Raw genomic sequence first — 14,381 nt, forward strand, 5'->3', positions numbered from 1 at the left:
TTCTTGGTGTTGGGGAGGGGGCAATCAGTGGGAGGGCTTCTAGTGTCCCTTCCCCACTGGCAGACCTCCTGAGGACACCTGAGGGGTTTTTTTTGGCCACTGTGTGACACTGAGTGTTGGACTGGAGGGGCCATTGGCCTGATCCAACATGGCTTATGTTCTTATATATAAACAATAATAATTATTTTGGGGGAGAAGCCCAATGCCAGTGGCTTAAAGGCATCAGCTGTGCCTTCTGAAGAGGCCCCTGGCACCAGGGAGGGCAGTCCAATGGCTGCCTGGCCAAGGGTTCTTTCCAGGGCCTGTTCACTGGCAGTGCTGAACACAAGACCAGCTTTCACAGACTAGAGCTTCCCCTTCTCAGATGGGTGAGGAAAGGCCCTCCCTGGTAATTGCACAGAAGGGGGGGGGCAAACTGGTATAAGGGGTGATGAGGTGGCACAAGTCTGGGGTGAGCCCTGCTGGCACATGCTCCAGCCCAACCCAGATGCCAAAGTCTTCCATAGTCTTCAGGCTGTTCACGGAAAGCAATCTGAAGATGTCGGGGAATGAGGGAGGCAGTGGGGTGGGGGGGGCAGTACAGATGCCTCCCAGAGGCTTAGCTCACTTCCAATCAACATCAACATGGGGGAGGGCGGCTGGCTTGAACCCAGCTGGTGCTGACACAACCCAGGAAATTGTGGTTAAGCCTGGCCCTGGGCCTTATTCTGTATGCCCATGGCATCCCTGTGGGTGGGGGAGAAACTGTAACTCCTATTTGGCCACTCTGTGGCCATAGACCGCCCCCCCCGGTAGTATCCCACTCACAGGGGATACTTTTAACTGGGGAGCCAAATTCTCCTGGCCTCGGCTGAATGTCTCCTGCTGCCACCTGCCAGGCCTTGGAAACATCCTCCAACATCCCAGGCCATTCCTCCTCCCACCTCCCTTTGTGGCGGGTGCTAATAAAACATTCAGGGTTCCACTTGCACCGCTTCTTAAAGCAAACATACAACACATGCATCAGTTATCCAAAGGAATGGTACAAAATCTTTATTATTATTCTACCCCCCACGCCGTATTTTTTTAAAAGCAAAAAAGGTATCATAGTGACCTGGGGCAGAGTCCTCCTTCCCAAACCAAGGTGTGCTTCCTTGACAGAGCGCAGACTGTGCACAGGTGGGCTAAGGTCAAAAACTCTCCAGCAGCCCCTGCATGGGGCACATTTCAGCCCAACCCTTCTTTGTGACGGCAGCAGCTTTCTACACGTCTTTGGTTCCTTTGTTCTTACGTTAGTCTCTCCCAAACACCAGTCTTTCTTACAAGGACTCCAGGTTGGGCATATTAGCAGTTACCTCTTCAGCATGGAATGTGTACCGTCAGAGGCAGACTCTCACCAACCTACAGAGGGCACGCATACTCAAGGGGGAAATGGATCTGGAAACGCACAAAGGGTATATTATGAGGGTATATTATGCAGGGACTGAGAGAACAGGTCTGCTGCTGCTGCTGCTGCTGCTATTGTGCACTCTCAGGAATTGTGCAAAAGCATGAACAGGAAAAACCTCCCCACACAAGCATCCCAAGAGAAAAGCCTGCTGGAAAGAAGCTTTGGGGCATGGCAGGAAAAAAGAACAAGCAGCCCCGCCTCTTGCTGCAATCCGGCCACAATCATGAAGGAGCCACAGTCCATGGCAGGTCCCTGGTGCTTAGTTCCAAGTGCAGGGCAGCCCACAGGGCGTGCTCAGCCCTTCCTCTATTTCCTTGCACAGTCTCCCCCCCACCCCCCACCCCACATATGAAGTTGCTCCTTCCCTCCCTCTTGTACAAGGCATGTTTGCCAGTCCGCTAGGAGGCAATGCCCAGTTCCCCTCTGCTTTCTTGCGGGTTGGTTTCCCTGCCCTAACTCCTTTGGTCCTACGCAGTTTTGCACAAGTATATAAGGTAGGCTAAGGAGAGAGACTTTCCCAAGGCCCGAGTGAGTTCAGGACTGGGAAGGGTCTGGAATCTGGAGTCCCCCAACTGAACCAACTGCATGATACTGGCCTTGTTCGCATAACCTGTGTGTTCCTGGGTCTGAGTCTGTAATGAACTGCCCAAGTGGCAGGTCCCTGGCCAAGTAGCTCTTCACTGTATTTTCCTTAAAGAAATAAAGACACTATCTGCCGCTCAAGATCACTGGAGCAAAGGAGCTTAAGGGAAAGTGGCAAGTCCCCTCCCCCTGTTTCTTCTACCAAAGAGCCTCAAACAGAGGTTTTACCGTAACTTCAGAAGGCTGGGAACCCACTGCTGCTCACGGGCATATGTCCTTCTGTGCTAAGAACTGGGGCTCGTTTGCAATTTCACTCTGAACATGAGGATCACTTTGGTATATCAAGACCAAGGAATCCCAGGAACCTCCCCATGTAACATACCAGAATAGAAAGCCCACATTTGGAGGTGGGACTAAGCTGTGAAGTGGCTAAGTTTGCAGATGACACTAACAGTGCAATCCTATGAAGAGTTACTCCAGTCTAAGCCCATTGAAGTCAATGGGCTTAGACTGGAGTAACTCTCCATAGGATTGCACTGTAAATTGTTCAGGGTGGTGAGAACCAGGGAGGATTGTGAGGCACTCCAAAGGGATCTGTCGAGGCTGGGCGAGTGGGCGTCAACGTGGCCAATGAGGTTCAACGTGGCCAAGTGCAAAGTAATGCACATTGGGGCCAAGAATCCCAAATATAAATACACAATGATGGGGTCCAAACTGGCAGAGACTGACCAAGAGAGAGATCTTGGAGTCGTGGTGGATAACTCACTGAAAATGTCGATACAGTGTGTGACGGCAATAAAAAAAGCCAAAGCTATGCTGGGGATTATTAGGAAGGGAATTGAAAACAAATCAGCGAGTATCATAATGCCCCTGTATAAATCAATGGTACAGCCTCATTTGGAATACTGTGTACAATTCTGGTTACCACACCTCAAAAAAGATATGATAGCACTGGAAAAAGGGCAGAAAAGGGCAACTAGAATGATTAAAGGGATGGAACACTTTCCCCTATGAAGAAAGGTTAAAGCGCTTGGGGCTCTTTAGCTTGGAGAAACGACAACTCAGGGGTGACATGATAGAAGTGTACAAGATTGTGCATGGGACAGAGAAGGTAGAGAAAGAAGGATTTTTCTCCCTTTCTCACAATACAAGAACTCGTGGGCACTCAATGAAATTGCTGAGCGGTCGGGTTAGAACGGATAAAAGGAAGTCCTTCTTTACCCAAAGGGTGATTAACACGTGGAATTCACTGCCTCAGGAGGTGGTGGCAGCTTCAAGAGGGGATTGGATAAACATATGGAGCAGAGGTCCATCAGTGGCTATTAGCCACAAGGTATAGCTGGAACTCTCTGTCTAGGGCAGTGAGGCTCTGTATTCTTGATGTTTGGGGGGCGGGCAATCAGTGGGAGGGCTCCTAGTGTCCCTTCCCCACTGGCAGACCTCCTGAGGACACCTGGTTTTTTGGCCACTGTGTGACACAGAGTGTTAGACTGGATGGGCCATTGGCCTGATCCAACATGGCTTCTCTTATGTTCTTATAGCAGTTCTTCTTAAGCATGGGTAGCTTTCCATTTGCCAGATACTGATCTCAGTCTCCAAGAATCTCAGAAAGGGGGACACGGTTCTCCGCTTCCTACTTGATGTTAACAAAAACCCTTTGGAGAGGCTATACAGAGAGTGACTAAACCGAGGTCCCCCGGTGAATGTTAGGAGTGAGTGGGGATTTGAACCCGGATGTTCTCAGTCCTGGTCTGACACTTTAACCATGAGGCCGGTTTCTCATGTATGACTGCTGAGCTTTACTTTCATCTTGGGCTCCCACTGCAAGCCCGTCAGCTCAAAAAACCCTGGGACTGACTGGCAGTGCCTTCCCCCCCCCCCAGAAGGGATGCTTGGGAGAGGCCGGGGCCACATGCTCACTCTTGGTTGGGATTTGCCATAATGTTAGTGAAAGTTGAAAAGGCTGTTTTGCTGTTTGTGTGGCCTTATGCCTGCCCTGCGGGTTTCAAAACATGGGTCGGCTCAGCTGCTGGTCTGCTGGAGGAAGCAGGCAGCCGCTGATCGTGACACTGGATTGCCGTGGACAGAGGAAGGGTGTGTGGCTGTTGCCAGGAAAAACAGTGTCCTCTGAAGCTGCTCTTTACACCCAAGGGGAATTGTGCCCCCAAGCCCCAATGTTCCCGAACTCAGAATTACCTTTTGCCCTGTACCTGGACAAGAGGTGAAGGAACAGGACAGATTCCTATAGCCACAGCTGAGCGTTACTTTCCATTGGTTGGCAATCCAGACCAAATCTTGAGACAGGCGACGCTTCTGATTTCTTATACTACGGAAATGCTCTGAAAAAAGACGTCAACAGGCCTCTGAGCCCGTACAGAAGCACTCAGAGACCAGCTGAGTGACCAAGACGTTCCGCTTTGGCTTGCAAGAAGGTCACCGAAGATGGAGAACAGCATCGGATACGGCCATACAAACTGACCCAGAGCCAACTCAAAGGGAAACCTTAGAGGCTAGTCCCCCCCGATGTCTTAAATCTGCTTGGCTGCTACCAGATTGGGAGCCTGTTTGTAAATCTGGCTGAGGAGGAATGTGCTCCCCCCATGGAGCCATCTTCAGGTGCCATTTGAAGGGTCGGCTGGAAAGAGAGATGGGTTCTCAGAGGTGCTGCCGAGGGCCGGGCCCTGCTCTACGCTGGGGACAGGGAGTGGTTGGTCCCCATGCACGCGCAGGTGCTGCTTGAGCGACTGCTTGTAGCGGAAGCGCTTGCCGCAGTGGGGACAGGCATAGGGGTTCTCCCCTGTGTGCATTCGCTGGTGCTCCAGCAGGTACTTCCTGCGGGCAAAGGTCTTGAGGCACTCGCTGCAGCGGTGCCGCCTCTCCCCGTTGGCATGACTGGCCTGGTGGCTGACAAAGGCCTGAGTATGGCTGAAGCTCTGGCCACACTCCCGGCACGAGTACAGCTTCGCCCCAGCCTGGTGGACGCTGCTCTGGTGCTTCACGAGGTGGTGTGCTCGCACAAAACGCTTGTCGCACTGCCCGCAGCGGTATGGCCGCTCACCAGTGTGAATCCGGTAGTGATTAGTCAGTTTGGACTTCTCAGCAAAGCGCTTCTCGCACTCCGGGCACTGATAGGGCTTCTCCCCAGTGTGGGTCCGGGTGTGATCATCCAAGTGCTGTTTGCGGATGAAAGTCTTATGGCACTGTGGGCACTGGAACGGCCTTGGTCTCTCCCGGTGGGTTTTCAGGTGGACCATCAGGCTCGATTTGCGGTTGAAGGCCTTGTGGCATTCCGAACACTGGTGCGGCCGATCGGCGTGGATGGCCTGGTGTCTGGTGAGCTGGCCCTGGTGACTGAAGCCACACCCACATTCTGGGCACACAAACGCGCTGTCGCTTTTCCCCACGGTGTGTGTTTTCTGGTGGATCAACAAGCTGGTCTTGAGCCGGAAACTCTTGGGGCAGAGGGAGCAGACATACGGCCGGCCGGCCACTTGGGAGAACGGCTGCTCCCCAAAGCCGCTTTTGTAGTCTGTGCACGCGTATGGGTCGGGAAGCTGCCGGGCACTGGGTTCAGGTGTTGGCAGAAGACTTTCCCCATACATCTCCTCTCCTGTGTGAATTCTCTGGTGCAAGGAAAACTGCTGTTCACAAGCAAAGCCTTCTTTGCACTTGGCGCATCTGAAAGGTTCCGCCTTGAGGTGGGCTTCGGGCTGAGCTGCCTCCAGGTCTCGGCAGCCTTTGTCGCCACGGGCAGACTCCTCCACCCTTTGTGCAGGAGGGGCCAGTTGCCGCCTCTCGCTGTTCACTTCTGGCTTGGGGCCTTGGGAAACGTCTTCCCCAGGTGCCCCAGGCAGCACCCCGTGGCTCGGCAGGTGAACTTTAGGAACCGCGCCAAGATTCTGCTCTTCGCTTTTGATCACAGTGGTGTCATCTGCCACGGAGGAGGAGACAGAACAAAGAGCCGTTAGAATCTCTGGGCTGGAAGGAGCCCAAGAGACAAGCAAACTGGTACTGCCTGGAGACCTCGTGACCAGCTCTTGCACAGCAAGGTTATTGAGGCTAAATAGTTCCAGCCAATTATTAGTATTTGGTAAAAAAAAACCAGAGCCTAGTTACCTTAAAGCTATGATATTGGTCCCCCCAAATGAGCTCCTGAATGGGAAATCTCCACGCCTTCCCCCAAACAAACTATCATCAATGTTGTAGTCAAGGTTGTACACAATCTCCTCTCATTCTCTGCTCAGGTACCTGGGACAGTCGCCACCTTTTCTAGCACATGTGGTGTACATGGATAGGAAACCAGGCACAATTCGAGCTTGGTGGTTTCAGAAGTGGGGGCAAAAGGCCCACTGAAAATGAGATCAGAGTAATAAAGGATTAGAAAAGGGGACCAAACCCAAAGCCAGTTGAGTGCCCGTATCCAAATGCCATTAACAAACCCTTTGCTTCGACCTCTGGAAAACAGCATGCAGTTTTGCTTGCCTCTTGGAGAAGACAGAAACAGGCAGCTAAAATAATCAGAAGGACTGGATGACTTTTTATAAACGCAGGCATAAAAAGGTGGGGTTTGGTGCCTTAGAAAAAGGATGAGAGGCAGAAAACCATCCTCACACAAAGTATAGAAAACTTAACTGGGAAAAAACAAAAATTCCACTCAAAATATAATGCCCTCCCGCCGCAATTGGCGGGCAGCACATTTAAGAAAAAACAAAGGCAATGCCTCTTTCTGCATCGCACAGCTGATGCCCACAGGAAGTTATCACCAACGACTTCCGAAGAGATTCCAGGAAGGGATGGGGCTTCCACCTCCCAGCCTAGCCCCAGCAGCCAACGCTGGAGCCTCCTGCTGACTCACAGAGGCTGGGGCCAGCAGCAGAGAATGGAGCCGGCTGTTGCGCTTGGCTTGGGACCCTGTGGGAAGCATCTGAATGGAACAGACCAACGTTCTGAAGCAGCGCAGGGCCATGCTCCTGTTTAGGAAATAACTACAGGGAAATTACAATGAGAGAAGGTGCAGGCGCATGTCTAAGAACATGCTGCGGGTGGCTGTTTGTGAACACGGCCAGAGAAAAGAAGGATTTGCGCACCCTCCAACTCACCATAGCTAAGGACGGGGGGGATCTCTCTCTCCGGGTCCCACTTGCCCTTCCCAGGGGGCTCTTCTTGCTTAATCCAGGATAAAAGATCCTCTTTGGAAGTCAAGGACTCTGCTTCTGAAACAAAGAGTTGCAGCTGTGTTTACACGGGGCGCTGAGTATTTCTGAGCCATTCCAAAGACAAATAGATCTGCACGAGGAAAGCTGACTGGTGTGTGGGGAGGGTGCGGCGGAATGAAGCAGCCAGCTAAGCCGGCTGCTCAGCTGTGAAGCGACAGTCAAGCAGTGCGCTTCTGAACATACCCAGAGGCCTTTCCTCACCCGTGAACGTGTAGTCAGCACACTCTCTTCTGGGGTTGGGGGCCAGGGATTCAGGGTCAGAGGGGGCAGCTTCCAGGCAAGCTTGAGCCCCAGCCCCTCTGTGTGGCACAGCAGAGCCTGTGGGGAGGAAAGCCCGTGAGGCAGCTGCTAAATAAAAGTGTTATGTAACTTAGGAAATGAGAGTGGTGTTAGCAGCGGGATTTGAGCCCACCCCTCTTCTGACGCCGCAGAAAGCCCCTCACCTGATAAACTGGCTAATGTTTATGCCCAGGTGGATTCCAGCACGCTTATTCTGGTGTCCACTAATTTTTCACACTGCTTTAGTGTGCTCCACATGGGGCTGCCCTTGGAAACCACAGCCAGAGCCGAACACTACTCCTCGGCTTCTGACTGGCAAAAGGAACAGGAAGCATGCTATTCTTGTACCAGTGGTTACCAGTTGAGTTTCCACCTGAAATTCAAGGTGCTGACGTTCCACGTTAAAGCGTGAAATGGTTCAGTCTCTGATGCTTTCCTCTATGTTCCTACCAGACCCTTGAGATCTGGAGACCTTGCCCATGTTCTCTCTGTAGTGGAGCAGGGCCTTCACTAAGTGGCTCCAGGAAGTTCTGCCAGGCTTCCTGCCCCTTTCTTACTGCATTACTGTGATTTCATTTCAGTGTCCTTTGAGTACCAAGTTCTTGTAGAAAAGCAGCTAACCAACGTAAATGAAGATGATAAACAATGCTTTCTCCTGCAGGCACCACTTGCTGATTAAGCTCCTCTAATGCTTCTGTGGTCCATGTACCTTTTTGGACCACTTCGTGGCTTTTTCAGGGGCAGCACCCCTGGGAGAGATCCTTGCTAGTGCCATACTGTTCTAAGGAGAGCGGTGAGAGCATTGCCTGGCATTCAGTAGTTTCACTTCTCAATCTTGTTTTACTAGAAGGCTGCCATGTATCCTTGACCAACACCACACGCTCTTCTCCGCCCATGTCCCAGATTCTGCTCACCTGTTCCAAGCTCGGTGGGAAACACCCTTTCCTCCAGGAACTCCTGATGTGGGACATGGGGTACTTCCGCTCCTTCTGCCGGGGGGAGGCTGCTAGCTTTGCAAATGGCAGCATCTGGCCGTGTCAACAGAGCAGAAAGTGGTGTGTTGAATTTGTGCAGAGAAAACCAGCAAGTGGGACCAAGGTCCCCCTCCCTCCTCCACACAAGGAGGCTCTGCATGGGGACCCACTTCTAGCCCCTCTTCTCTGACATGTCTCGGCTCCCCGATTCCTGAACCTAGACCCATCTCCCCAAATCCTCTTATCCCATCACAGAATGCCCTCCTTCCTGCCAAGCCTTCGGCTCTTTGCTTAACTCCAACTGTGGAGAGAAATGTTCAGTTTGATTTTATTATAGGATACAGATAGGGTTGTCAGCTTCCAAGAGGGGGCTGGAGTTCTCCTGGAGTTACAACTAATCTCCAGATGACAGAGATCGGTTCCCAGGAGAAAGTGGCCGCTCTGGAAGGTAAACTCTATGGAATCCCAGCCCCGCTGAGCTGCATCCCTTCTCCAAACCCCCCTAAGCTCAACCTTTTAGTCCCAGAGGTCCAGGTCTTCCCCACACAGAGATGGCAACACAAGATAGTTTGTATTGGCGAAGGCTTTCACGGCCGGAGAACGATGGTTGTTGTGGGTTTTCCGGGCTGTATTGCCGTGGTCTTGGCCAAGACCATGGCAATACAGCCCGGAAAACCCACAACAACCACAAGATAGTTTTTTTTTTAAAATTAGCTTTGACAGCCAGTTTCAGTTTAGGCTAGAAGGAAGTAAATTTCAGGGAGTGAGGGAACAAATAAAAAGAAACCAGCCTCTGTGTCAGCTCCATTTACATAACACCAGGAGCATTTTGGCATAAGTCAGGTCCACAGATGCCTTTGCTATGCCCCACGGGGACTGAGAACCAAACCAGGCCATGCTGGGAGTTCTGTGTCCAGAGCTCTTGGCTATTATTTTTATCACAGTACATCCAAGAACAGGGTTTCGAAAGAACTGCTGGGTGTTCCAGAGCTGGAACCCCCCAGCACACATATGTCTGGTTTAGCCTTCCACCTGCCCCTGTGCAGAGACGGGACAGGGAAGCCTTGGGAAGGTGGCTGGGCTTGCTGAGCACTTATTTGAGAGACTGGTGCTGAGCACTGCTGCTGAGCACCAGTCTTTCAAGTAAGTACTCAACAAGCCCAGCCAGCTCACGCCTGCCAAGGCGCTCCCAAAATCTCCTGCTCACACTCGGGCTGCTGGCTCAACATTTGGATCTGCCCTTCAGGATAAATAAGTGATTCCTGGGGCTGGCCGCTGGGAGAAGGACCAAGGCCCAGGAGACCCTCCTTCTAATCGGGAACCTTGTCCTGCAGAATCCAGGCCATGGGGGGGGGGGGATGGCTGTGCTCACTTCTGGCTGAAGAAAAGAAATTCTGTTCATGCTCAGACACATCATGGTGCTCCACCGCCCACCCCAATGGATGGCGCCTGGAAAGGAGCCCCTTATCCTATGCAGGACGGCCTCCCCAGTCGACCCTCCCCCCGGCCCCTCACCCAGAGAGACCAATGGCTCGTAGTGGCCTTTGGTGATGTTCTTGTACAGCTCCTTCTGCCACTCCTCCAGGCGGGCCCACTCCTGCGCAGAGAAGCTGACCGCATCATTGTCAAAAGTCACCGGGACCTGAAAGCACAAGCAGGCCTCAGAAACAGCCAACAGGCGAAGTAGAGATCAGAGACATAAATGTTTCCGAAGCGTGGACTGGTTCACAGGGAGACCTTTTTCCTCTCTCTTGCCATCTGTCTCCTGTGCTTCCTCCCAAGGGGTCCTAGGTGGCTCTCTCTGCCTCCAGTTTACCCTCACAATAGCCTTACCAAGTTGACGGTGACTAGCCCAAGTGGGGATTCGAACCCAGGTCCTAATGAAACCCTTTAACCATTACAGCACACTGGATCTCATTGGCAGCTAACTGTGCTCATGGGACTGCTGCATGCACCAGTTCTCAGGAGCCCGGGTGAGGGTGTTCTTACAGGACAGGGGCGCCGCAACGCAGGCAGAGTGCCAGCTAGGCCCAGCTAGTCTATGGCCGAGCTCTGCAGGATCGGACCGAAGTTCAATCTGGTCTCGCATCCTGAGCCCTCCAGTGGCCGGCCAGATTTCTCTGGGGGCCCACTACAGGCCAGGAAAGCTAGGGCTTACTCCCACTGGTTCCTCCCCAGCGGGGCCAGGGACCGGTACTCAGAGACACACTGCTTCTGGACCTGGAAGTTCTGCCTGTTTTCCATTTCGCTGGAGTCTTTGGGACAAGAGAAGCAAAGCGCCAAAGAAAGAACCTCCATGCAAGGGGCAGACTTGCCATTTCTGTTTACCTTGGGGACTTCTCCCCTTGGGCCCAGGGGCAGCCTCAGGATCCAGAAGTTCCGGTTCTTCAGGAGGTTCTCCATGTTCTCCAGTCTCCTCTGGAGCAGCCCGTACTCCTGGATCAGGGTCCCCAGGGCAGCCACGTGGTTACTGAATTCCAGCTCCGTTTTCTCACACTCAAATATCTTCTTTTCTGCTGTGGCTGTCCTCCCTTCCAGGTTCAGCAGCCGCGTGGCATAGGAATCCACCTTCCTCTCTACCGCTTGTATGGCAGCCACCACCGTCCACAAGGAGATCTCAGCGGTGGGGTAGATCTCCCTTTCAGCAGTCTGCTCAAAGAGGGCAGGGGGCTGAAAGGATGCCAGGTGCTGGGGCTCCACGTCCCATTCCCAAGCCTGCGGGGCCAGAAAACATTCAGATCAGAGACTGGTGTCCCTGCAGTAGGGGTCTCAGACATAAAGAAACATGCTGGTTGACACTGAATGGAAATGTCCTTGATACTGATTGTACTAATCTCACACAGTGTAATCCGCCTTGAGTCTCAGTGAGAAAGGCAGACTATAAATAAATAAATGTCCCCAGTCCATTAGGCAGAAGCATGGTTCTGGGACTGAAGAAGGGACGGAACGGAAGCTGGCTTGAGCTGCAGGACTGCAGTCCTGTGCAAGCTTCATAGGACATATCCCATGGCGACAGTGGGGTTCACCTTTGGTGCATGCACGTGTCCTGTCATTCTGCTAGCTATGGGAAGGATGAGCAAGGAACTATGAACTTTGCTCCCTCCTCCACCCTGGAAATCCTGCTCAGCCAACCCTGCAGCTAAAAGGACTAGAAACTTGGCATTTTAAAAAAATTAAAATGAAAGATAAGATTCCTTGGGATGTTGAACTCAGCACCAGAAAGCAAAGTGCATATTTATGCAACCACATGGAGTCAGGATATACACAGCTAGTGCTGGGCAACTGACTGGAAATCCCTGGTGCCTGAGCTACTGCCCAGAATGCTGGGAATGAGCTGTACAGAGTGGTCACTGGTAGCAGGATTGCAAAATATTCCGGTTGCTTGATTGCTTCCGTATTTCAAATGCTAAATAGTTTGCAGGTAGATCACTATTTTCCACTTGGCTTGGTTCACTTGGTGACACAGCATGACTGTTTGAGAAGCAAGTTAATGCAGCCACAAAAAATACTTTCTTCCAACTTGGTTTAGCCCACAAGATGGCCCCGTACCTTGATTCAGCCCTTGTGGCTACCTGGATCCATGCCTCAGGAACACTGAGACTAGACTACTGTGATGCACTCGACATGAGTCTGGCCTCAAGGTCTACTCAGATAGCCCAGCTGGTGCAGAATGCCAAAGCTTGGTTATTACCATAATTTCTAATAACGCAACACCACCCTCTTTGTAGGAACTTTGATGGATAGCTCCTAACAAGCTGTATCATATTATAACCCTTTACATTCAGACCTCTTCTTCTTTAGTTTGTTGTTTGCCTGACTAGACTGCAGTTATAGCTTCACCCATGTTATGTGAGAGGAGGCTGCTAGAACCTCTGGCCTCTCTCATCACCCCTTACAACTACCGGAGCTGTTCAAGCCCCCCGAACTGACTCAGGCTGACGGGCCTCAGTTTGCTCAGCTCCCCCCTTTGCCTCTCCCCTTCTGTAATATTCTGTATAAACGGAGGACAATGATTTTCTTTCTTCTCACTGTATCTGTGGAAGTGAGCTCTGAGGCACGAAAGATCGGGCTGGAATAAATGTGGTTGGTCTTTAAGGTGCTGCAGGGCTTCTGTTTTGTTTTGCTGCTGCAGACTAACACAGCTACCCCACTGGAGGTGTGTGCAAAAGAGTCTAGGCCTGTGGGGATGCGGGGACGGGTCAGGCTTGGTATTCTGGAGGGGGGGACAAGGAGCTCCTCGACAGCAAAGACCCAAGAAACACACAGCGTCAACCTCTGGTACCTTTTGAGAGCTGCCATTGCCTGGGACTCTCGAAGGGGTCAGAGTGGTGCCATTATGTCACTTGGCATCTCTCTAGCGACTGCTCTTTTGCTTTTGCAAAGTTGGAAGTTGTGGTGGAGACAAGAAGCTGGATTTTAGACTGGGTGAGAAAATAATGGCTCAGAGAGGCTCACAGATTCCTGAGACTGCTGAGGAACACCTTTGTGTGCTAGAGGCAAGCTAGTTATGGGCTGTGCCTGACTGTGGACTGCTGAGGGTTTGCTCTGAAACAGGCAGGCTTCCCAATTCACCCCCCTCCCCTTTTCAGTTTTTCAGGATGCTCTTGCTTGTATGTGGCGATCAGGCTGTTGTCAAACGCAGGCAGGCCTGGGAGGGATGAACACAAATGCCGCCTTGATTGTTCCCTCTGCCCACTGCCTCCTGGCTTACCACCTTGTGCTAAAGTCTCATCCTCCCCCCTCTTGCTCCCTCCCCTAGCTACAGTCAAAGTGCCCCAGGAACCCCCTCCTTTCCTTCTCCTGCAGGTAATCCTCCCCCGGAAGTCTTGCCCCTGATCCTGGCAGGGGGAACTCTGCACCTGCCTAGAGACACCCTCTTTTGCAAGCATGCCTTCCAGAGCCAGGGCACGATAGCATTCAGAGCAGGCTCCGGGGCTGAAATTAAGCCCCCCCCCCAACTCAGTCCCCCACCCCAAATAAGCCAGCAGCCCACGAGGAGCTCCTTGTCCCCCCCTCCAGAATACCAAGCCTGGCCCCCTCCCCGCATCCCCACAGGCCTAGACTCTTTTGCACCCCCCGCATCTACCCAGGCCGCAGGCCCCCCTCCCTCGTGCCCCCTCGGGCTGCCACCAGAGCGTGGAGGGGGGCTCTTTCCTTCGCCCCCTCCTGCCCCCTCTGCACTGGAGCCCCTCCCCGGCTTGGTGGCAATGGCCGCCCCACGGCGCCCTCCGCCCTCCTCTTCCGCCACCCCCGGGCAGGGCAGGGTTAACCCCTCACCTGGGCAGGAGTCCACTCAGCCATGGCCGGTGCCCGCTAGGTGACGCGACTGAGCATGCGCGCCAGGAGCTGCTCCGGCGCAGGCAACAAGCGCCCTCCCGGGTCTCCCGCAGCCGGCTTCGGCCTCGGCGCTCGCGACTGCGCTTGCGCACGGACGCCACCCAATCCGGGCGGACATCGCCGCCTGCCGGCGGGAGGAACTCAAGCAGCTGCCCGCAGGCACGCGACGGCCGCAGGAGAGCTGCAAAAGCGCGGCTGCTGCGGAGCGCGTGGAGAAGCGCCGCGCCGGGCTCTTCCCCATCGCCTTGGTCTGAGTTTTTCGTTCTTAATTTGCAGTCTTGCAAAGGGTTTTCTTTTTTAAAAAAAGGTTTTGGCTCTTAACGCCCCCTCCCCGCCCCCACCGTCAGTTGCTCCTGTCTGCTTCAAGCACCGCCAGTTGGTGCTTTTCCAGTCGCGTTCGGGTTGCGGGTATGGAAGGCTGCAAGACCCGGGGCGAGAGCGGTGACGTCGCTTGCTCCCGTTTCGGTACAGTCCCGGCCACAGTGCGGGCGCTGCTGCGATGCCCGGTAACCTTCCGGAACTCCGGCCGCTCAGCGCTGCGGTTTGCTGGCTCCTGGCTTCGGA

General features: G+C 53.2%; 1 protein-coding gene across 1 annotated transcript; it reads right to left on the reverse strand.

The window, feature by feature from the left end:
* Positions 1 to 2,555: 2,555 nt before the first annotated feature.
* On the reverse strand, positions 2,556 to 13,814 carry LOC129337998 (zinc finger protein 777-like). Its single transcript, XM_054992035.1, has 7 exons — positions 13,758 to 13,814; positions 10,809 to 11,195; positions 9,996 to 10,122; positions 8,421 to 8,534; positions 7,429 to 7,545; positions 7,111 to 7,224; positions 2,556 to 5,942 (listed from the first exon to the last, which is right to left on the reverse strand). Exons 1-7 carry the CDS (start codon positions 13,779 to 13,781, stop codon positions 4,624 to 4,626), a joined length of 2,202 nt encoding a protein of 733 aa, XP_054848010.1. The 5' UTR covers positions 13,782 to 13,814; the 3' UTR covers positions 2,556 to 4,623.
* Between the last annotated feature and the right edge of the window lie 567 nt (positions 13,815 to 14,381).

The sequence above is a fragment of the Eublepharis macularius genome, chromosome 11 (genome assembly GCF_028583425.1).
Source record: "Eublepharis macularius isolate TG4126 chromosome 11, MPM_Emac_v1.0, whole genome shotgun sequence".
NCBI classification, from domain to species: domain Eukaryota; kingdom Metazoa; phylum Chordata; class Lepidosauria; order Squamata; family Eublepharidae; genus Eublepharis; species Eublepharis macularius.

Bases quoted from the DNA above. Each gene is read 5' to 3' on its own strand.
- LOC129337998 (XM_054992035.1), bottom strand. From the start codon at position 13,781: ATGGCTGAGTGGACTCCTGCCCAG. The intron at 8,535-9,995 runs GTGAGGGGCCGG...TGACACGGCCAG, and splicing joins CGAGCCATTGGTCTCTCTGG to ATGCTGCCATTTGCAAAGCT. The intron at 5,943-7,110 runs GTGAGTTGGAGG...CCTCCGTGGCAG, and splicing joins CCCCCCCGTCCTTAGCTATG to ATGACACCACTGTGATCAAA.